This window comes from Aptenodytes patagonicus, chromosome 16 (genome assembly GCF_965638725.1).
Source record: "Aptenodytes patagonicus chromosome 16, bAptPat1.pri.cur, whole genome shotgun sequence".
Classification (NCBI taxonomy): Eukaryota; Metazoa; Chordata; class Aves; order Sphenisciformes; family Spheniscidae; genus Aptenodytes; species Aptenodytes patagonicus.
In genome coordinates, this window is record NC_134964.1 from 3,697,704 (window position 1) to 3,722,659 (window position 24,956).

Sequence of the window (24,956 nt, forward strand, 5' to 3'; positions counted from 1 at the left end):
ATTTTTATTTCTCTTAAAAGACAGGTTTTGTTCCTCATGACAAAAAAAACCAATTTGCTCTCTTCAAACATGCTTTGTTTATAAAGCTCAGTGGAAAACATACTTTCAAGAAGTTGAGAAGAAAGTACCCAGTGTTTTACAGATAAGGCTTTTCCCCAAAGAGTTGCAAGTCTCAAGTGAGATAAGGGCAAACAATAGCATTTGGATACCACAGGCAGCATTAGTTAACATGTTATGTATGTCCAAGAGAATTTTAATAATTCCCCAAAGCCTGTTTTGTTCACATTTTTATGACAGAAAGGTTAGAGCTTACTAACCTTCTCATGCTTTTAGTCAGTTATTTGAGTGGTACATTTTTAATATTAGTGATAAAGTTTATTTATTTCCTCCTAAATTTCATGCATCTGGTATTCTTGTGAGGTCTGATGATAACTCTGCATCTGAGTTAGAGAAGAGCACTATAGTAAGAGTGGCAGACAAATGAGTCTTACATCAAAACTACAGTTAAATAAACCTTAAAAAGACCAGGTCCAAACTGTGTAATATGAGCAAAGATGAAGCCTAAATTGCTTCTAAGCAGAAACTGGCTCGTTATCTAATCCTGCGCACGGCTGAATTCTATCACAAATTCTCCATCCTGGGGAACCTGTTGCTTGACCTTTAAGAACAGTGAGCGGAACTAAGATCTTGAAGAGACAAACCACCCCGGTGAACAGAAACCCCCCTCAAACCCACTGAGTTCAGCACTGCAATCTCCTCCCAACCAGCACTGCAAGAAAGGACACGGTACTATATATCTGCTGTGTGTTCAGTACCCTCATGCTCTGAGAAGATACTACATAAAGAAACACGATAGTCTGTTCCTCACTTAGAAACACCGTGCACAGGAGAGCTAGTGAAGATTGATCCTGTTACGATTTTCAGCTAGTTATCTGTTCAAACTTCGCTCTGTCCATGTTTGTTGTTATTGTTCTAAATATGCTGAGACTTGCTGAAGTTTGGCTCGTTGCTGGCCTGTAAGTTAGAGCCTCTCAAGAGACTCTTAAGAAGTATTGTGAATTCATTAAATTCCTACCATCTCACTACCAGTTTACTGGTTTTAGCACCATCTAGAAATGATTTTGATATCCTTATCTAAGAGTTGAAAGAGCAGTTTAAAACAAAAATAAGTTGTTTGCCATGCAATCCATAGCGGCACCACAACAGGTCCTCCAATGAAGTGTTTCCCTTTAGACCAATTAGAAACTTCTCCACCTTGAGTTAAATAATCTCTTTCACTTCTCCAGCCCAGTGTAACAATATGGTGACTAAAGGAGTGAATGGAGTGAGAGGAGACAAGTTAAGAAACCCTCAATAAGCTCAGAAACAATTTAAAATTAAAAACTGCTCTGATTACATGTCTTAGAAGAAAGATGGCATCTGCCTCTCCTCAGCATGTAGAACAAATACTTCTGAAGCTAAAAAACATTAACCCAAGTTTGTCTTTTTGTGAAACTACTTAAGAGTATCCTCAAATACACTCCTGGGACCATACGCAAGCCAGAAAGAACAGAAAAGAAAAAAAACAAGTTCTGATTCATAAAGCAGCAGTATGAAAGTCATTCAGCTTAAAAAAATCCATATTTAATATTAAGGACATAAAATGATGCTGTATTTTGAAGTTTCTTTTCAAAGTAACACTGTATGCTTGTTTTCTGAGTTATTACAATTGCGTTTTCTGAATCACTGTTTTCAGAACAGGGCAACTGCTCTTGAAGACAGACAAATCTGTTTTCTGCTATGGTACAGAATCAGATCTGTCTTCAGGAGATGTGCATTGCTCTCTGTAGCCCATGACAGAGTATCAGATACAGGTCTGCATCTCTGTTGCATGCAAATTTTAGTTTAGTTCAGTAATTATTTCCAATGGAAAGACATGATCATATTTCCATATCTATAGAATTATGTTTATACCAAGCCTGATGCTGCTACTACCGGTGATAGAGACCACTCAGTATCTCCTCAGAATAAGCTCTTATTAAGCGTACTTTCCTCTGATTAAAACACCCACATGATAAACAGATCAAAATTCTGTTCTCCACAGGCACGAAGGCATGAACCTGGCAAAACCAGGAAAGGAAGCATGTATTTTACCTCTGTGATCAACAGAAGGTTTGAAGGCTTGAAGGATCTTCGGCACTGCTATCCCCATGTCAAGCTCAGTTAGAGTTAGCTCATTCATGAAGTATGGCAGCTAAAAGCACAGAATGTAAAAATCAAATCCATGTTATGGAACTAAACATCACTGTTTCCTGAGAGAAGAAAGGTCATTAAACTAAACTTAAGGAATAGATTAAGCTGAAAAGCCACCAGTGAAAGAACACAAATACAATTACACAAAATTTCTTCCAATTCTAGGATTTTGCAGTTACCAGTTTCAAAATAATATTTTAGGGAGAGATTCAGCATCTGAACTTGGAATGTTTTTAAAACTGTGCTGAAGTTCAGATGCTGACCTTAAACTTCCAGCATGCTTTTTAGTCAAAGCATGTAAAGAGCTCAAGAATGAAGTGTAAATCCTATTTTACTGTGAATAAAAATCAAAGACTTCTTTGGATTTTAAATTCAGTCACATATTTTATAGTGGCAGCTATATCAACGTCTCAGCTATTTTTATCTTTGGCAAATTCTTTCACAGCACATTAGCTTTTAAGTCTGTATCATAATTGTAGTATAACAGAGGCACAGAATCACGATGATTTGGGTATCTATTTACTTTAAGTATTTCTAATTGATAGAAATTCTCTCTCCTGTGAACAGATAGTGCTGTAACCTATCAAAAACACATCCACCCCCCATTCTCAGTCTTTCCACTTAAACTCTTTCCAATGAGATGTTTGGGTACCCTGCTGTCACAATTGTGGAAACAGCTAGGGCAGAATTTGGTTACTGCTTATTTCCCAAAGCACACGCAACACTATCTCACAGCTGGTGCTGGCAGCTACATTTCAGAGCTTTTGTCATCAAGACTACATCTTCCTTTGCCTTTGGGAACAGGCAAACTCCTCCCCAAGCATCAGGAGCTAAACAGCCCTGTGATTAACTGCTGCTGTTCAGAAGTTACAGAATGCAAAGGGAGGACCCAGAAGTCATTCAAAAGCATCACTTCTCCCTTCAGCCTTTGAGCTTATGCAGTTGATGCACAATTATACCCCATCACCCCACAGACAGCTCTTTCCCTGACTGTTACTCCCACTGACCTCTCCTGCAAGCAGCGTATGTCTGAAGTTAATAGGAGCACACTAGAATTGTTGTTCCCTGATCTCCTCCATCTTAAAGGCAATCTACAGTTTCCCAAAGCAGATTTCATAACTTATAAGCAGTTGTATTTATCCCTAAAGTAAATACAGCAATACTTCTACTTTTTACATAAAAACGTCACAGACACAAATAGTTAATCCAGCTGTAGTTCATTTGAAACTGAAGCAGCAAAGTTAACAAGTTGAGATCCTACAGTGAAATGGATAGCAAAGCTGAACTGGAACTCTGCATCACATTTATTTACTTGTCTTTTACATACAAGTGTGAAACAAGCATTTCTTCTACTGTGTTAAAACTCAAGAGACTATGTGTTTGTTTTCCTCCATAAGGAATGTGTAGTGCAAGTCTCCATATTAGTTACCTTTATTTTGCTAAGTTTCATTTGGATCTTCTTCGACACTAGATCGGACCAATACTTTTCTCCTAAAAAATCCCAAAATATTCTTCCAAGCAAAGCATTCACCCAGGCCTCCTGTTCTTCTTCTTCAGCTTCCACATGGGCATCTGGTAACTGGAAACACAGAGCAGGTTATTCAGCTCTATGAATTCTATAAATTAAGGTCAGAAAAGGCCTCATGTACACTGGGAAGGTCAGTGTTATAGCCCGGGTTAGCTAAGAACACTAAATGCTGCACAGATAGCAGCTTTACAACCACATCAGCTGGCCTGACATGAGCTTGCTTGTCATCATCCTGACATGCAACAGAGTGAATGAGACCACATAGATATAGATTCACCTCTGGCAATGAAATGAGAAAGTTGTATATAACTTAACCTCTGGCAGGAAAAGCAGATAAGCCCAGAGTGGGCAGACTTAGAAATGCATCTGTAGTAGAGAGACTCTCTCTTCCCAATAAGAAGAGAAGCTGATCTAGAAAAACAGCTACCCTACTCTTCTTATGTTTTACCAAAAAATAGGAAAGCAAGACCCAATCTTACATCCTTAAATCCAGTTCAGAAACATCACAAATAGATGATAAACAAATGCAGTACAGGGAAACAAATTCTTCCTTTGAGTGTTTGCATATAGGATTCAGGAAACCATGTTGTTCCTTCTGCTGCATTAAAGGTTTTGTTTACAGTCCAAGAGGGTTATGTCTTGGTCTCAGAACACTTGGAGATACATGTTCAGATGTTGCATCACTGAGTATAGACATGAAAGCAAAGGCAGCTGAAATAATTTCGGGTGTGTACATGCTATCATGTATTTCATTAAAACCAGGTGGTTTCCATAAAGGAAAGACAACATACTTAACATCTCTCAACTGCCTGCAATGAAAGGAGAATTTGCCTTTCATTATTACAGGCAGAAATCCTGAAGCCAGCAGAAAAGCAGTGCTTTCTGAGAGGAGCCAGGTAGATGCTACAGTTCTGAACATCATTTCTTGGCAACGGCTGCTCCCAACTGCTGCAGCCTCACGCAGGCAGAATTGCTTCTGCTGTGACGCAAGTTTCCTGGCAGCGCTGTTGATCTATTTATAGAATGATTTCTGACACGTGCCAGATTCAGCAGCGAATTCATCACTGCTTCAGGGGTTGTCGGGGGCTAGAATATCTTTTTTCCTGGGGCAACACAAGGTGTGTTTATTCGTATGCTATACCATGGCCTCCTACTCCTTTCTGGACATTGTATGAAAGTCTGGCAACAAAGACGCATGACATAAATTACATCTTTTAAATGAATGGTGATTGTACTTATCATTAAGGATCCATTTATTAAGAGTGTCATACTTAATATTAAGTTTCTGTTTATTAGGAGTGATTCAAATGCAGTCCAAGAGGCCAAAGAATTAGTGGGAGCTATAGACATTGTTCACTATTATGTTGCTATGTACTCCACAATACTAACACACCAGCCATTTAGTATTGCTTTAAAAGACATTTAAAAAAACGGAAACCATACGATCCATCCATCCATGCCTTATGTCTTTTTGAGCAAGACTGGCCAAATCAAGCTGTAGTCTATACAAGAGCCAATTCCATTTTGGTCCCCCAATCAACCCAAGCAGCAGGTACACTGCAGTAAAAACTGTCCCACTGTTGCCAAAGCCACAGCCAGAGGACCATCAGATACATACTAAAGGCAAATTCCTAACCCTGATCACGGCAACAAGGCCAGGACATCATTCTTGGGAAGAACTGAAGAGGTTAAGCACTTTCTGAAACATGCAACAGAAAAACAGTTCTCGGGTCCAGGACAAAAAAGCACTGCTTCATGTGATCCAGAGTGCACGAGCGAAGCCAAATGTGGGGCTGAAAACAGATTTTGTAGTGTAATATTTGCACTGAAAAACAGCTACAAACAGCATCCAACTTATACTTGTGTTATATGACAATTCTGTCCCAATCAGGTGCTCAGATGCACTCAGGAATGGTAGAAGGCCTTTAGCGTCCCACAATCAGCAGAAAATGAAGATCAATTTTACTACCAAGTACTAAAAATTCCACTTAAATTGTTTCAACAAGCCAGGACCTCAAAAATACGCTTTTAGTTCAATGTACTTTAGAATACATACAGAAAAATTCAACTTTTTACTACTATTGGGAACTGAGGTTTGTGGAATTTTGTTTGATTTTTTAGTCTGTTTGTTTTAATCTTAAGCATAAGAGGTAAGTTCTTTTGGCACCAATGGTTTTTAGGACACACCTGTGCATTCCTAATGAAGAAAATTTACAGCCATATTGTCTTCAGCTGTACAATCTTTTAGGTACAAGACACTGCAAAAGCCAGAAAAAACACAGACATTCTTGGGTGATAAGAAATCAAACTAAATCAATGAAAAACTTGTATATTACATTAAGAAGAAACTGTGGTCAACAGGGAACTGGCAAGCATGAAAACCCACACTGACTTTGTAAGAAGTTTAGGTCCAACCTGTAGCTTAAGAAATTAATTTTTCTTTCTACATAACTAATTTTTAAAGTAGTAGTTAACAAGATACAATATATCACCACCTCTGATGCACCTTTTGGGGCAGAAGTATTACCTTTTTCACAGCTGTAGGGCTGCTATCTGCACTGAGGACTGGACTACCTGAAGGGCTTTTCTTTTCATGTGGAACACACTTTGCCATATAAATATTGTAGTCCAGAAGCATTTTCTGCCGCACATTGCCAGCCAGATCCTTGTGCTTCGGCTGTGATGCAATTTCTTCTGCACTTCCCTTGCTGCTGCTTCTGCTGTGTGTGAGAACTCCAGATTGACTATCGGTTCTACTGTGTGTTGGCAAGATCCCTAAATTAAAAGGAATAATACCTGTTTAACAGAACAGGAACCTGACAGTCAAATAGCAGAGCGTATGATCAAACACTTAAAGGAACAAAATTAGCTTGCAGATATAGTTTATTCTGAAAAAAGACTATTCAGAGTAGTGCTTTCTCATTTTGAAGGGTAAAAGTAAATTCCACTACTGTGTGCTTAGGCGGTCCTAAACCCAAATTAGTCAATATTTGGTATGATTCAGCACTCAGCAGGATGTGGGACTGGAAAACTCAGCTGATCAATAGCATATTTAAATATGGACACTCACATATGTATAACATATGGCAGAATTCCCAACAGCCCTGCTGGGGAATGCTTAAAATAAAAATCAGGTGATTAAAATGTACCTATAACTAAACTTTTTTTTTTAAATTTAATTATAGGTTGTTACTATTAAAAGGACTGTCAAAAGCGTGTAAAACTATTAGAATTTTAATTAGCCATTGGTTTTGCATTTGCATTTCAAGAAGTTATGTGCCAGAAATAATGATGTTAACCAATTTTTAAAAAGCTTCTGAGAGAATAGATAAAGACAGAAAAGCATGAGTCATTCAGACTTAAAATTATATCAGAGAACGGTTTTAAATTAATATTTCAAACATTTGATCAATACTGTAGACTCACATGTTTGTTGGTTCAGATGTATGTATTAGCACAGGACTTTTTATTTAAACACAAAAGTGTGTTTGCTTATGACATTAACCTGTGAGAAAGCTCTTTAGTCTTTACAGGAGACTGGAGTGGAAGGAAGGATGGAGGAAGAAGAATGTGTAATAAGAGGACTGAGTCTAATACTGAAAATACTGACATCAGTTCCAACAGTACAGAGAGGAAAAAAAAAAAAGGATTGAACAATTCATCCTAACAAAAATTACAGGAGCTGTTACAGTCACTGAAAAATAGTGTATTCACATAAAACAGTCTAAGAATAATAAGAATAGTTGAGGGCATATAGCCAAGTATACAGCCAAGAGAGGAAAAGGCAGGGTGGGAAGGTGGGAATGAGAAGCCAAGATAAGGAGCAGAAGAGTGTCGTTAGCGTTATATTTGTCTGTAAAGATCACTATGGCTCCACAGTTGCTATAACTACCCCTGGGAAAACATAACTTTGGTTTGTTTCTTTTAATAGACGCTTTTACTAGAATACAAAATTTGAATACCTGGCTTGCTCCCACATAAACTGGATGGCTTCTTTGCGTCAGACTTCAGCTTGGATGCGAGAAGAAACCTTCTGAACCATTCCTCCTTCTCCCTACCTGTCCTTCCAAAGAGATAAAGCACTTGATCCTTTTGGCTAGTGTACTTTGCTCCATCCTGAGGTTTCTTGGATTCTTCATTGTTCAAGTCCACTTTTTCAGCAGATAACTTTTCCTCTGTATTCTCTTTATCAGTCTGGGCCTTAGCCATAAAGTCATCCTGTCTAGCAAGTTCAATGCAAATAGGGTACTTCTTATTCCAAATCCGTTTTCGTGCCAGACTCTTGGGAACCAGGGAAATCTGAAGGATAAATGAAAGGGTTAAATTAACTTATTTCAGTTGTATCTTCTGTGTTTCTGTAGTCACATAAAGAACATAGGAACACAAGAGAGACAGATCCTACATTGGATCTGCTGGGTTTAACTGACTCTTAACTTATAGCTGGTTGACGTTCAGTCCACTGCTGTCACTAGGTCTTTGATGAGCCACAGCCTTGGAATTAAAACAAGGACCACTCAAGTAGCTTAGACTTGTACAATCGTGGAGAAACTCAGTTTTCATTTAAAAGATCTTATTCTCATAGTTATGCATAAAAAACAGAAAAACCAAGAACCTTATTTCTGTGACCATGGGGTAGGTAATGAGAATCCAAACTGAGTTTTAAAACTCAACTTTTCAGGTCCACCTCATGAAATTGAGTGTTTGAAGTTGGTAATAGTCACATCAAGTATGTAACAATCAAGGAATAAAAGTGATTTTATTCCTTTATTTATAAATTATATTCTAAATTCAGTATATTCAGAGAGAACTGAGACAATGCAAGTGATGAAAAGAGTAATAAGAGTTAAAAATTCTAATCTAGGGGCTAAACTTACCCATGTTCTCCAAAAACTGGATTGGAGTATTTACCAATTGGAGTATTGGAGTATTTACCTTAGAGTAAATACCTTAGAGAATAGCCATAATTTGTTCATTATGTTCAGGGCACCCAGCACTTTTGCAATTAATTGGGGGTGGCGGGAGGGGGAAAGTACTGGAAATTTTTCTAAGATACCATGGAGAACAATTCTCAGTCGAGTGCTCTTGTAGCATGTGATAGCTTTGCTTGTCTTCATTATGGGGAAACAAATCTGCAATAGGCAGGAATCTAAGTTTTTGCTTTATCTTTTTCACCGTCTTCCTTTAATGGAAAGCAGAGCTGACAGCAAGCTCCTTTCCCAGACTGATTCAGGGAAACGAAGGTTTTCCTCACTGTTGCCTTGGTCCCTCTCTCCCTCTAACTCCCACAGCCAATTGAAGCATAGTTTCCTCCTACACCGGTACTGCCAAGCCCTCTATTGATGCAGCACATTAAAAAAATCCATTCTTTTAATAATGGGGCATTGATGTATTACTTAATACAATGCAAATACAATCCTTCACATGGCAACTCTTCACAGATTTGAGGGAGGCAAATAACTTGTAGGAAAACTGTCCCAGCATTATTCTTCATGCACTCTTCCAACCGCAAAAATCCCAATCTCCTTCCCTAGACAGTGGGCACCAACAGCAAGTCGCGTTTGTTCCAGCCACCTCTCGCTCTCCTCTTCTACATCCTTATACAGTGTACATTCCCCCTTCAAGTGAAATGCAAATGTTGCCTGAACTGCCTTGGGACAGAGACAACCACGAAAGATTATGCATTTTGGTGTAAGCTTCAGAACAGTCACGCAGTAATCTAATGTATGGGGAACAATTCTCTAAACTCCCATGTGTTAACTTCTGTTTTGAACTGACAGAGGAAAATCATGCTTTTCCTTTACTGTGTAAATACGTAATTTTTTCTAAATCCTGCTCAATCTTCCTCCCCAGCATAATCTTTTGCAAGTTAGTCACGACAACAGTTTTGTTTACATAATGACAGCACATGAAACTAGAGGAGTGAAAAAATTTTCAAAATTTAAAAAAAAGTTTCAAAGTATTCTTTGTTAAAATCGGATATAAGTAAGGCACTCACCTTGCTCTCTGTAAGTTCATAAATTTTCTGGCTGACATACGTGACTTCAGGCTTTGGCTCATTGTACACAGCCCTTCTAGAAATATTTTTATTGGGTTTTGAAAGTCTTAAGGTGCTTCCTTCGAGTCGCACATAGACAGAGTGAGTCAACGTAGCATGGTATGTTTCTGGATCATAATTATAAATTTCATTCATCCATCCCTAGAGAAGAAGAAAACACTTGTTAACAGGCTTTTAAGATGCTGGAAAAACAAGTACAGCACGTACATCGAAGTTTTAAATAATTATCCAAGCTTTTGCCAAAGTTATGTCACTTACTATACAAATACAACAAAGCAGTAAACGCCCTAAATGAGGTAGCACCAAACTGACAGAGCACGAGATGAGGACTGTATCCCAAGCACACAATTTGTTTTTCTGAGTAAATCATTTTGTATATGTAGTGCAGTGCTCTTCCACCTCATCTTCATGAAATGCTGTGAGATCCGCAGACGCAGGCTTGCTGGGAAGAGCCACAAGGCAGCCAGTAAGGGCGCGCTGCAGAGCAGCCCGTCTGCTTACAGCAAGCACGGACATTTTAATCACCAACAGTCGAGGCAGAGCAAACAGTCTGTCTGCTTATAGACAGCACTGACATTTTAATCGCTGACAATTAAGGACTTAGTGGAAGACCACAATGGAGTTTGTTTTAACACACCATCACCGTTTAACATCATTTAACACGTTGTGTAACTGCCCAGTTACAACACAGGAGTCATACATGTGGGGATTAAATTTCATTCGTTTCTGTGCAGTGAAAGAAACAGAAGACAAACAAACCAGCCCTGCTGTAACAAGCCCGTAAGTGCTGACTCTAACCATGGGGGTGATGTTACTCCTCTAACACCTGCTTACAGAAAATGAAAGATGATAAATGGGGCAGAAGACAAACCAGAATACTCATTCAAGGAGGACAAGTTTTCCTTCTCTTAACCTGCCCTACAACATACTTTGATAATTACTTCTACCTGCACATCAAAACCTTAATTCAACATACTCAGTACTCATTAACGTCAACAGAAAGCGAAGGAGATAGCCTTAAACAGATGTACCCTAGAGCATGAAGTAAAATGGCATCTTTATAAATATGGGTGAGTATAGTAGGGGGGAGAGCAGCTGCTGCTGGAAAGTGGGGAGAGCTGAATGAGCATCCCTCGTATTTTTCAAAACAAAAAAGTTGTAACTACCTTATGCAAAACATCCCAGAAATTACTGCAACATCTTAACTTATTAAAGAAGTTTCCACCCACACATAAAAATGTAAAATTTATTTTAATGCTCATTTACTTCAGCACCATATAATTTCTCAAAGTAGACAGCATGCACTTTCTTAGGTGCCATAGTAACAGTGATATCTATGTTTTGTTTACTCCAACATCTAGCTCCATTTTCACTATAAACCCTGGAAAACCTAGATAAATTACCATTTCTTTTACGTTCAGGAAAGATTAACTCATTCATCTTTGCTCAGCTCCAAAGCAGACTACCTCTTTTATTAAGAGAGATACCTATACCAACACATGCTCTTTGAAGAAGCTTTGTGCTTGGGTTTTTTGCTTACTCTGGGTTATATACAACTACCATATAGGAAATACAATGCATGAAGAAGAGTTTTCTGTAAACCATCAAGGTTCTGCACAGCAGGGTTGATGCATGTTTGAGCACACCCCATTTCCTTCCTAGAAATTATTAAGCCAAGACATCTTTCACCAGATAGCAATTAATTTTCAGCCAAGAACTCCAGCTGGACTTACTGAAGCACAAGGACATCACATGAGTTGCCTAAAGCCACTATGAGCCATTCACTCTGTGCAGAACTGGAATATCCATATGGCCCACAGATCTCTGGAGGGACTCCCACCTGCCCCCAGATCAGATCTCCGAGCTATTTCTAGCTCAGACACCGAAGTCTGGAGCCTGCAGCCAGGCAAATGTACAGACAAAAATTTGCTGCCTCAAAAGTTTATTGCCTTCTCCTGCAAGGCGGTTCAGCTGAAGACCACACAAGCTGGCACAAGGAGAAAGGGATACTTGGAAAGTGGATCTTTATATGAAGCTTAGCCACATGAGCCCTTTTTATAACTGTAATGAGCTATGATGTTATTTTCAGTAGGAGGGTTGGAAACCTCCGGGTATGTGTGGTACCCAAGAAGGAAGGTCAGAGTACATTTGAAGTTTCCTTAACATCCTGCTCGAGATGGAAATGGCTGGAGTTTTCTGACACCAGCACTTGAGCTGAACAGAGGACATGTAGCAATGAAAACAAGGCATGATTTACACATCATTCTCTTGACTGCCACGTACTATAGTGAGAAGTAAAAATCCATGAACACAGCTTCAAAGATGAAAAGCTGAGAGTTGAGACGACATGAACACCTTGGGACACACATCAGATGCGCAAACTTTGCTATACCTTCTCAGCAGCTATACGACTGTTATCCAACACCCTTATAGCCATGTTTAATTTTATCCCTCCAGCACATACTGAGATGTCATAGCCACATCTGTGATAAAAAGGCGCGAGGCCCACCCTATGTTAAGTGACTTAACCAAGTCCAGTGAACCTCTGGTAGCACAGGGTTCTGAAGCCATCTGGTGTGTCATCCACTAGACCAGCACCTTTCCTATCCCATTTCTTCTATAACAGTGCCAGTACCAGCCTTTCTGCCAGAAGACTTCCTTACCCTACACAACTAAACAGCAGAGGAGAGGCCCTTTTGAAGATCGCCACCTTCTTCCCAGCAGCAGCAGCAAGACACACTGAATTTAAAGGGCAAAAATAAACAAAACAGAATCTCTGCTTCCTCAGTTTGTATAGTCCCGCTTCTCTTTCAGCATTCGGGAGCCTTGGAAAGTCCCACCTGCTTTTCTGATCCCTACCATGCACCCAGGCTTTCCACTTCAAACAAATGGATTAGCTATATAATCTGCCAAACACATAATTCTCAAACCCCATACTGCCACCTCTCCTGCTCGCTGTACGTAACAAACCCAACAGAAGTGCAAATGCTGCTTCTCATAGCACAACCATCAGGCTATTAGTGACTGAAGAACCTGTCCAAGACTTTTAATGATTTCCAGCTGCCTAAGGTACCGAAAGTTCAAAATCTAGAACTGACAGAAGGTAAATACATTTCCCACCTAAAACAGCAGCCTACATAGTGATTTCTATACAAGGAAGAGATTGGCTGCTTCATGTATTTGAGGCATAGCCCAAAAACCAAAAAGATACACAATTTTAAATTCAAATATTTCGGGTTTTGTTTTCAGACAGTACCTAGCCAACAGTCAGGATGAAAGAGATACCATACCGCACTACTACAAACCCTCCTTGTACATAAATTTTTAGTTTCCTAGTTTCTAAGGAAGCACTGTTTCCTTTTTGCACTCAACTTTCAAGTTATTTTGTAACACAGAAAAACATTGCATGGCTGAGAGTGAAATGTTAATACTTCACCAAATGATGATTCTTCAACTCTATAATGAATCTGAAAATGTGTGTCAGCTGCGGGAATTTTTTTCCCCAATATATCTAACTGTTAAAGGGGGAAATGACACTATTTGCCTTCTCACTTCAGCAATTTTCATTTTTGTAAATTGTTTCATCTAGCATAAAAACCATTTTTTAAGAAGGTTACCCAAGAAACCCCAAGATTAATTCCAAAGTTCCTGCGTTTTAAGAAGAATTTTAGCAGAAATACCTCCGCCCCTCTCTTTCCAAAAAGAAATTGGAACAGAAGATTCACAGCCTACGGAAACCATTTTGCAATGAATCTAAACAGAGAAGTTATGTTACTGTAACGTGCTAGCAACAGATGAATTTTCCCAAACTACTGAAACAACAATGGATTTCCTTGTGTAGGAGAAGAGTGACTGTATGATGGGTCTTTTTTGTACTAGCGAAGTTGTTAAAATAAGAAATTTAGTAATTCAGGGAGGACAATGACCACAGTCATATGCTACTCTGCAGCTGCTTGCCATTTACACTGATCCTGTGATCTCCATTTATAAAGGTCAGCAGTTTCTCCGAATTCACAGCTGAAATTAGGAGAAAGTGCCTCACCATCAGTTTGGTAACTAATCTGAAAAAGTATCCGGTCAGAATATTGGGCAGCACGGCTTTTATAGCAAAGGTCACAGTTACTATTCAAAAACCCATACATGCGCTAACAGATCTGGCCTGTTTGTTAGACAGCGGAGACCGAACTGGCTTTCAGAGCGCAGCACGTCACCTCTGTCACAGCAGGGCTACCACTAAACCGGCCCTGCGGGGAACGCACGGGTCTGTGGAACACAAGCACTTGCATAAAACGGCTTTAAAAGGCCCACCTCAGTTTACTTTTCCTCCTTCATGACTCCGGGCTACAAATTTTTTTATTCGAACTGCAGTTCAACAGAGTAATTCATGCGAGTAAGAACTGCAGGGTCAGGCCCCGTAGAGTATCAACTTTTTAATGTTACTTAGTTTAAGATCTCAGGCATGTTATATCTTAACCCAAGAGGGGAGGTTGGGGGGAACTGCAAAAGATCCTTACAAAGCAGCCAGCGGGCTGGGGGGCACAGACCAGGTCTGCAAATAAAAATAAATAAAAATCATTACTTCTATGATATTTTCAAATACATAAATAAAAGAATCGGCAAGTCAACTTCACAATAAAAGCCCAAATCTGGATTATAACTGCCCCCAGAGTTTCTCAGTGATATTAACAGACCGATTAATATACATTATCATTAAATGATATAATCAAATGCTCCAGCACCAAAATTCTCGAAAGACTGTTGATCACTCAAATCACACTAATTGTATTAGTATCCCTCTCATTACCAGTATTTTATAATACTTCAATAGTATTTTGCTTGATAAATGAGGAAAAATGTAACGCAGTTTTTTTGAGCTTTTATTGACAGGGAATCTAAAGACACAAAAAAGGTCTAAGGTGGGCAGAAGCAACCATCACCTTAACATTGTCTAACATCACCTAACATTTGTCTGCCAGAGGCCACTATCAAACATGAAATCCCTTGGGTGACATTCAGGAACAACATGCTGGTAAAAAGCCTCCTCCTTCTGTACAGCTATGGTTCAAAAAGCTTCACTTCTCCAGCAGGCACTGCCAACGCAGTCTTCTCACAAAAGTTCTTTCTAATGGAAAGGGTAAATTTATCGTTTCCATTTTAGCTGTTACTTAAAACTTTTTGTATCAGCCAGCACAACACAAGAGAACGCACACTTGAAAAGGCCAATAAGGAAGTTAGAAAAGACTAACACATTAAAGAAGAAAAAAAAAATGTGGGCAGAGAAAAAAAGGAAAAGGAAGCTAGAGAACTGAAGACTAAGGTCTTCTTATCTTCTTAAGAAGATAAGAAAACGTACACTGAAGATGCAGGGGGTTTGTGTGCATTTTCTGGTTGGGGGGGGTGTTCTCCCTCCAATACCAAAGACATTTGAGTGAAAAAAGTACAGAAGTCTACAGAAGCCTACAGAAGCACACACTAACCAGCACAGCAGTGTTTTATTCTTTCACATTGCAAAGGAACAATTTTGGGGAGACAATATTAATGTTCAGGTATTTCAGCAATTGCTGAGGGGAATTTTCCACTAGTTTTTGAAACCAGGGAAATGCGAACTTCTCAGACAATATTTACATGGGGGAGAACGCACACATACTTATACTAAAATAGCCTGACAGCAGTTTGGCAGAATCCCAACTCCTAGAGCCCCATAAAGGGATCTTACTCATAGCATTTATCATAATGGCTTGAAAGCAGTTCAGGCCAGAATACAAGACCAACGAGTCCTGAAGAGAACATCTTCATGCAAGAGCATCAAGTTTGATTTTCCTATATTCACACGAGTTTTGTTACAGATTACATCTTTATTTCATTTTTCAGAGGATCTAAACTGTACAGTGCTCATTTTGACAGAGGCAAATAAAAAATAGTTGTATGAAGGGGGAATAACAACTTGCAATCTGCTAAATCACATCACATTATGTTCCACTACAGTATGGGCACTGAGCTGGTTTTTAAACTCCTGAAGCATTAAAAAGCCCTTTTATAGGGCTTTACATATTAAGGACAATCACTTTGTGTGTTAATGAGCATAAGAAATACTTATCAGGTCATACAAAACATTAATCTACATTCATACAGACTTCTTTGCACAGTTCATTTCTTGCCTACAGCCATTCTCATAAAATGTATCTCCTGGATAAAAGCATTAAAATATAGTTTAATGGTTCCTGAATAACAGCTAACACCTCAAAGAGCCATCTTAACACCAGCCAACAATGAGTATCAGGATCTTTACCAGCTTTCAAGTATCAAGGCAAATTTATATGCAGAGTCCCAGCACCCAATTAACAAGGACAGAACTTAAAGTTTGTGAAGATTTGTACATGTAAGCAGCAGGTAAATCAATTGAGCAGACAGGATTGTTCAGTCTGCATTCACAACAGCAAATAAAGACCAAAACTCGTAACATTCAAGAAAAACAGGGAACACCAAGCTAGCATCAGGGCTGGGCATGCAATTAGCTGCCTGTATTCAGCAAAAGCTGGCTTTTATACCCCATTTGTCTAACTTTTCAGTTACCTAAAGATACATGACATTAGCTATCAATACACTATAGATTCTACAGCATATAACCAATACCATATGAGTTTAAATTCACACCACCTTTGTGGTGTTACACTACTGGAGATGCACCTTCAGAAAGCTCAGGATGGATTTAATATTTACACAAATACAAGAAAGCATTCACAAATACTCCGATAAGCAAGTGATATCAAGTGAAGGTTGTACCACTATCATTCTGAAATGCTTCTGTTGCCTATCAGAAACTAGTAGATGCTTTATTGTTCAGAGTTCTGCAATTGGGAAAATATTATTTTAATTCATCACAGATGGAGATGAGGAGAGGCAGGACAGGGACAAGGAAGAAGCACAAAGCCAGTGAAGTAACTGAGTGGTTGCATGGATCACAACTGGACAGACAGCAACGTGCCAGATGTATGAAGTGACAGAAACTTGCAGCATCCGAACAAGAAGTGGAGATGAGGAAGGGCAAAGAGGAGGGAGGATAAATTTTCTAAGAGCTTGATTTAAAACCCAGCTCTCAGGCACACATTTTACTGAGCTGTAATCCATATTATACAATACAATATTCAAGATATCAGCACGCAGAACCACAGACATCATAACCCATGAGTACGTCCCTTTCATCACTCATTCCTCCTCCCATTCTAATTAGCTAATGTTTGAGGAGAATCCGTGTGCTCTCCAACTATCTATGCTTTACTTGAACACAATGCTTTTGAATCTGCTTAGACTGAACAGACAAGACAGACAAATTACTGCTTAGACAGTAAAATACCCCAGAAACAAAATACATCTCCCAAGATGCAGCTTCAAGCAGAAATGTTATTCTACACGCTAAACTCTGACACTAGTTGCTCTCACTAGTTCAGCCGGATCATTTCAAATCCAGCAAAACCATTTGCCCTTTTACTTTTGAAGCAATTCTGTTTTTCTACTAATCCTTAAGGACACTGAAGTCTTACATATTCTTGGACACTAAACCATTTGTGCCCCTGCCAAAGCCGCCTGACCCTAAAACAATACTCTATTTATAAATGGGGATAATTCAACTCATTTACACCTTCAGAATAAATCTAGTTTACAACTTCTACCCAAAACAATGCACGCAGACACACACAAAATGCCATGACCTCACCTTCAGTATCTCAGGTTCTTTGATGTCTAGAGCTCCTGTATTCCATCGCTTTTTCATACTTTTATGCAATTTGAGATATTCACGAGTACGTGGAGTAAGAAGCCAAATCACACAGACAGCTATCATAAATCCAAGGGCCATTCCAAATAAGAGTCCACTTAAGTAGCCAGGGAGAGGGATAATAAAGTAAGCATAGACTAACAGTGTTAAGAAATATAAAGTTTTCACTGGTATTTTAGGCTGTTGCACATATGGATTATTTTCATCTTCACTACTGAGCGTAGTACCATTTTCCTCAGTCATCTCTGGATCGAGCAAAGTTTCAGTAGGTTTATCAGTTTTGCTTTCATCCTCTAGTAAGGAAAAGTCTTCAGAATACAGTTCACAAAACTCCTCATCCTCTCTGCTTGCTAGTGCAGACAATGAACATTTTTCAAGTACGAGTGAAGTTTTCGAACTCACGTCCTTTGTGCTTGCAGACTGAGAGCTTTTGGTCTCTGTCTCTTTTGCGTGTTCCTCAGCCGCTTTTGATTGATCGTTCTTATTCAGGTTAGAGTCACTTCCATAGAAGTCCCCTTCAGAATCACATTCTTCTTCCTTAATGCTGTAGTTGTTATTGCTTTCCAAATGGCCATTCAAACTGGAAAGGTTTGAGAGTTCTGAAGCACTTGAAGATAAGGCTTTGGGCCTGTGGCTACTACTTTCATCACCCATTATTTTACTGAGCAGCTGAAAAGGCTCATAGATTACTTCAGAAAGGCGTCTTTTAGTATCTTCAATTTTAGCCTCCATTTCAGGTACTTTGAAAAAGGAACGAGTGTCAGAGGGAGATGTTAATGGAGACGAGGGGGCAGTTTTAGAATCACCACCTGTAGCTCGAGGATGAGTGAACTGTTTGAACAGATGCAAGTTCAGTTTTGAGTCGGGTGGCCTGTAAGACACAGCTTCAGATTCTTGTTTAGAAGTATCTGTAGACAGTGATTTCACTAAGGTTTTCATTAACTGTCTATGTCGCATCGGTGGGGTGGGTTCTTTTGGTTCCACATCTGTTGAAAGGGACTTGACTAAACCCTTAAAAGGCTTTGAACTAGAAACTGTGGATGATCCACTAGAGCAGCCAACTGATCTGGAAGGGGATGAGGATGGGGAAGACGACAGGCTGGATTTCTGTTCCACAGGTGGTGGTGCACCTGATAAGCTAACTGTATGACATGAGTGTGATGGAGACAGGACTAGTGGCACTGCACTGAATACTTGGGATGCGGAAGGAGAATCCAACAGCTTTACAGCCTCTGCAGTTGGCAGAACTGCAGGCGATGAGGACAGTAGTGATGCAGAGTTGGCCACGTTAAGCGAGGTAGCTGGACCAGAAAAATCATGGCCGGTATGCTCAAAGCAGAGGTCTTCCTTGGCTTCAAGTGCTGTTACAATGCTTTGGTCATCTAGTTCCTCATCAAGAAATTCCTTAAACTCCTCTTCCTCTTCTTCTTCCTCCTTCCCAAATGCAGAGAAATGAATAGTGATGGTTTCTCGGGAGACAGATCGTTGGACCTGCACTTTTGGTGCTGACTGCTTTGAGGACATTTCACCAGTTTTCTCTGCATGGCTACTGTTCTGACTTGTCATTGCAGGTCCCAGAGATGTGTCAGAGTCTGTGAAGAAAATGTAATACTATGTTAAATGCATTTTTTCCCCCTTCAAACACCATTATTTTCAAGCGTTAAGCCAAACACAAGAGACAGGTTATACGCAACAGGTCAGTCAGTTGAAAATTAAAACAATCTGGACACTCTTCATCTCACTGGATTTAAAGCTGTCTAGTCAAATTATGGACTGTTACTAAAGAAATTAACTATAGATTTATTTCATTGCAGAAAACATATCCGTATTTTAGTTAATACCCCCTTCGCATCTGCTTAACTACCTCATTCTTAGTATCATTGAATGCAAGAACAGATTCAAAGAAACACAAGGAGAAAAACATGCTTAGGACAATTGGCAATCACAGATATGCATGGAGAACATTACCAGATCCTCTTAGATGATCTTAAAGGAAGAATCTGACACAATTTTAGACAGGAAAAAAAAACAAACACACAACAAAAAACAACAAGCAGAAGATACTTACGCTCAGAATTACAGATCTAGGTTACTGTTTGCTAGTTAACATATTTCCACATAGCACAAAATGGCAATATTAAGAAGTGCCATGCTGTAAAATTACTTTCAAGTGTTCTGAAATTATAGTTCATCCCTGATGCGCCACCTTCCTATATTCCCCACTAGATGCACTTCTGAGTTCCAGAAGCCCCATCCCACCCCAGCACACTGAAATTCTTCACTCTTAACTCTCAGTTCCTTCTACATAGAATAATTAATGCTTTCTATTTCTTTTAAATAAAGCAAATTTGAAACTCAAAGCAAGGTCAGAAATATGTAAAAGTCTTCATGTGTGGGGCAGTACCTTCTCCTGTATACCTGTTTGAACTTGTTTATAGGAAGTAGAGATTTAAATTGTATTTTATCATGTGCGTTATCATGGTTTATGGTTGGACTCAATGATCTTAAGGGTCTTTTCCAACCTAAATGATTCTATGATTTTATGTAGTCTCTTGTCTTTCCAGGTTTTGCAAGCTATGGACAAATGATCAGCATACACAATAGTCCAATAATTACAGACAAAACAAAGCATAATTGGACAGAACTTAACTTTTAAAAGTTATCTTCCTGAATTCCAGGACTAGACACCCTTTACAAATGTATTTTAGCAGAATCCCAGTACAGCAAGATGAAGTAGCTTCAAACATTTCAATAATGGACAGTATCAAACTAACTGTTGTCAGAAAGACAGGAGTCAGTCTTCTGCAGATGCAGCATGTTCGAGATCTACCTCAGATAACGTATATACCCAAAGAATTTATTACTGCTAGCAGTTTTGCTGCAAGAATGTGTAAGGACACTTCAGTAGAGGCAACTGTTGTTCGCAGTGATACAGCAATAGTACTTTCTGCAAATACCAATCTCTTATGAGGTCGGTGCACACAGGCTGCTTACATGATAGAGACACTGACATACTTGCCTCTTACATCAATTATATCTACACGTTATTTCAAGCATTTTATTGACCCATGAAAGCGGACTTAGCATATATTCACATGGAGAGGAAATATCACACATTTAAACCAAGGCACTGGTGACCATACACAAAGATGGATCAGGAATTACAAGATTAGCTCTGCCTTTCCAGCTGTGAGGCAGCACTTTATCTTCATTGTCAAGGCAGCGAGTTTACCACTTCAGTAACTGAATTATTTTTCAGAAGCTGTTAAAATGCTGCAATCAAACTGTCAAGCTGAATTAATGAGAGGCCTTTGCTGACGTTTAAAGAGCAGTTCAGAAGAATGATTATGTGGTGGTGAAGAAATGTGCACTTCACAAACAGTTGTGATATCAGATTGTATTATCCAGCAAGTCAGTGCCACCTATTCGTAACCATCTTCCTACTAAAGGTTGTAGCCCTTTATACTTGCTAATGGAGCTGTTCCCGTAAACATTTTTTAACCTGTCAGTAAAATGAGCTGGGTTAAAAACATTTTAAAATAGCAATCTTTGCCACCCAGCTTATTCAGTAACATTGGAACAGAAGCGAATATCTGTCCACAACTTCCTACTCACTGTAGTTGTCCATTTTATGGCTCCTAAATTGTTGACTAGTTTATTCCTTGCTCCTTCTAGCATTTGTGTGCTTTCCAGTCAGGTTGTACAGAAGGAGCTGGACTCTATCCGGCTTCATGCAAAGCCTCCAGAAATTTGAATTTCAGTTTTCAGTCCCAGTTCTGCTGCATACGTCAGCCAGTTTGGGTTCAAAGAACCAAAAGAAGCTTTCAGATCCTAGTCATGCTCTCACTTGACACCTAACCACTTTTCTGACAAACTGCTTAAGAGACAAAATTCTGCCTCAAGATCAGGTTCTGGCTTCAGCTTTTATCATGGAACTGTTTTTTTCTGTCCTCCCCAAAATCCATCTGACATATCAAAGTAGAGTATTACATGGAGAACTCACTTTCAGTGATGGAGGTGTACCTCCAGCCCACTTAGGACTCAGCAGATTGTTACCTTTCCTGCCACCTCTGTAGGTCAAGTAGTTATTTATCCCAACAGTAAGAACTCCCAGTTATTCAGAAGTTTAGATATGCATTTATCAGTCGTATGCATATATAACTTGATGAGCGTTACAGGTGGTAAGAAACTTGGTCTTTCATTTCCCTGTTGGATTAGCACGCTTGGGAACCACCAGCATACAGAATCCATAGTTCCTACGGACACAGTTCCATTTCACGCAGTTCAAACTGCAAATTTCCCAATTTTTTAGACAAATGCATCCAAATTTATTTTGGAGAGGGAAAATACTACTGGACAAGATATGTATCCAACCCTATTTCCATTTCCCTAGTGCTGGACCATCAGCTATGACATCTCTAACATTTTGTGCCAGTTGTGAAATTGCAAGACTAGCAAACCAAAATTTCAAAGTACAAAAAACCCTACACATCTTCCAGGTCATTAAGCCACTACAACACTATACACTAAGGAAGTTAAAAAAAACCCAAACAACCAACAAAAAAAACCCACACAAGAGCTGCACTTGCACACGATGCTGCTGGCATCAGCTTGAAATATCTGACCCTTTCTCTTCCACCCATTCAGCACTAACCGAATAACCTAGCAACACAGGAGAAAAATATTAACTACTCCTCCCCCCACCCCCAAATTACATTTCTAGTGTGTTATTTTCGATCAGCTAGAAATTCATGGTTTTGGTTAGCTCTTTAGCACACTATGTTTACACTGTACAGTTAATTACCTTGTGTTTAAACACCAGTTGCCCTGTTGTGCTAATGCAGTGCTAATTACCTGAAACAGATGAAGTTTACTTGCACACACCAAATGTACTGAAAAAAGATTTTACTGCTTATGGAAGAAGCAAGATTTTTTTACATCATGATTAACTAGTTAACACAGAAAGGAAGGGAATTCTTGATTAGCCAATATTTGCCTACCCTTAAACATGTTACTATACCATGAATTATGTCTTATAAAAGCACATTCTTAAATCAGCAGTATCAACAGGGCAGCAGCAGAACATTAACATAATGCAACTGCTTGCACTTCGGCATCCTCAGCCCATGACTTACAAGATAACTCTGTAGTATCTAATGCCCTCAACATCTGGCCCAAGTGATATTTCGGTTGAGGGGACTGGTTTCCAGGAACAACCATTTCTATCTGGGCAAATAATCATTTTTAGCCTTCTTTGATCTTGCTGGAACTTTCTAAATGAACCCTGTTTATAGGCTGGTTTTGCTACAAGGCAGTTCATGCTTTTCCCAAGCACAGCTGTTCAAAGCTGTATCTTGTATCAAATTTTCAAACAATTGGTACATTAAAAAAATAGTGTACAATACAGGAGAAATATTGTAATGCTATTTACTTAAGAGAGCACATGTGTTTTGGCCAACAGCAGATATTTCATTACAGGCACCCTGAATATCAATTGGGATTACAACAGTAGCGCACACTCTACATTATTCCAAGCTTTTAACAACTCTAACCCCTCTCAACAAACCAGATATCCTACTGAGAGTAATTTCTCCCCCGCAAACACAGGATAGGGGAGATTTTCCCCTGTTCTGGGCAGGCCCGTATTTCCAATCCATTCCTGAGCACAATTTCTCTTTTTTATTGCGAAGGATTTGGGGTTTTGGGTTTTTTTTTTTCCCCCCAAAGTAGACGTTGAGAAGCTTTTCCATAGCGAATACAACAACATCCCTGACTTCTTCCACTGCTACCACTACTGACAACTCTTCCACAACGTGTTCGGTTTTGATAACTAATATATTTCATCAGGTTCTTGAACCATATGTTTTTACCCCTTAAATCATTCTAACAGATTCACTTCTTACTGACTTCTGGCTACATTTTCCTCACTCATTGCTTCCCCTTTTTCCTACTCCTCAACTCCTCTCCCAGCTGTTTGAAGACCTGGCGTTCCCTGCCTCCCCATTTGAAGGGACACAATTCCGAACCGACTGTTTGCAGATTACATCAATACTTGCAGAAACACAGGTTTTCATTGATCCTTCTTTTGAAAGCCACACTGTCCCCACCTTCTCTGCCTGCCTCTTTAGGGTTTTTTTGTTGTTGTTGATTCTGAAGATGTAAGGCATCAGTTTTATTTATGTGGCAGGCAGGCCTGAATAATAATCTTACATCCTCAGGCTTCAAATGATTCAGAATGTGAACTTTTACGGGGAAGGGAAGGAGGCTGCTCGGAAAATAATTCCTTTCCCCAAAAAGTTTGAACTTTGGATGCTTTTGCAGGGTGGAATGAGAGAGCTGCCAACCAACTACTGCCACTTCCGCTTCTTATGTTAAGGCACTGCACCCCCATCACCCACATAACGGCGGTTTATAATCCTCACCTACAGGCATTGCTTTTAAAGCGCTACAACAACAGGGAACAGCAAGCCAGGCGAACAGTGCACACACGCTGCCTGGGAATAGAAAATACTTCTTGCCCAGCCCTTTCCTACTGAGCGGTGAGGCAGCACAGTGCAGGAGCTGAGGACGTGTTTTTACCCAGATGACAACACGTCTCCACCACGCTGTGATGCACCTGCTGACAAACAGGGACACCCAGGGAGAGACCAGGTGTTGGGCAGCGCTGCGTCAAGTGAGGCCATGACACATTTTATAAGTGTCGCTACAGTAACATGTGCTCTTACCTACACCAGGAATGACTAATTGGGAACGTTTATAGAAATAGCCAAGCACCCAAGCAATCTGTCTTTTTGCCCAACAGCATAAACAGCCTTCTGCAGAACTGGCAAACCTTCTCCCTTTTTCCTGCACTGAACAAACACACACCCCACCCTTCTCCAGCTTAGCCTCAGAAACCACCTACTTCACAGCACTGCGAAAACACACGGTGCACTGAAGTGCCTGTTTTAGATGATTATACTATCAACTTTATCTATAAAGCAAAGCAATTATTTTCACATTAATGATTTAGAAAGTGATTCAACCAATACACAAAGCAGCAAACTAGGAACCAACTAAAAAGAAGAGGTCAAAGTTGCATACACCACGCCTATTTTATCCACCCATACATGGTTCAATTTAGCCACATTTACTAATTAAGTGATATTCAGTAGAGCAATTCAATGTTTTTCATAATCATTCAGTTGGACAAACAGGACAGATTGTGTAACTAAATTCACACATGCTGCAACAGCCAACTATTCCAATCACATTGCTATTACTTAATGCAACATCTACACAAGGGGGAAAGGGTATGCCGTATTAGTAAAACGCTTTCATAAAAATCTGCAGCAAGGTTCAAAATTTGTCAGAGTATTTTCCTTGCT

The 24,956-nt window shown here is 39.5% G+C and overlaps 1 protein-coding gene across 8 annotated transcripts in view; it reads right to left on the bottom strand.

The window, feature by feature from the left end:
• Positions 1-24,956, bottom strand: part of TEX2 (testis expressed 2) — a 58,566-nt gene that overhangs the window by 12,784 nt on the left and 20,826 nt on the right. For 7 of the 8 annotated variants that reach the window (XM_076353843.1, XM_076353847.1, XM_076353842.1 and 4 more), the window contains 6 exons: positions 17,530-19,181; positions 9,756-9,956; positions 7,723-8,059; positions 6,288-6,535; positions 3,662-3,811; positions 2,134-2,233 (listed from right to left, as the gene is read on the bottom strand). In XM_076353843.1, coding sequence (XP_076209958.1) covers positions 2,134-2,233; positions 3,662-3,811; positions 6,288-6,535; positions 7,723-8,059; positions 9,756-9,956; positions 17,530-19,155 — 2,662 coding nt within the window. In that variant the 5' untranslated portion in view covers positions 19,156-19,181. Of the gene's footprint in view, positions 1-2,133; positions 2,234-3,661; positions 3,812-6,287; positions 6,536-7,722; positions 8,060-9,755; positions 9,957-17,529; positions 19,182-23,641; positions 23,679-24,956 lie in introns of those variants that run through there. The other variant, XM_076353850.1, reaches the window with a different exon arrangement.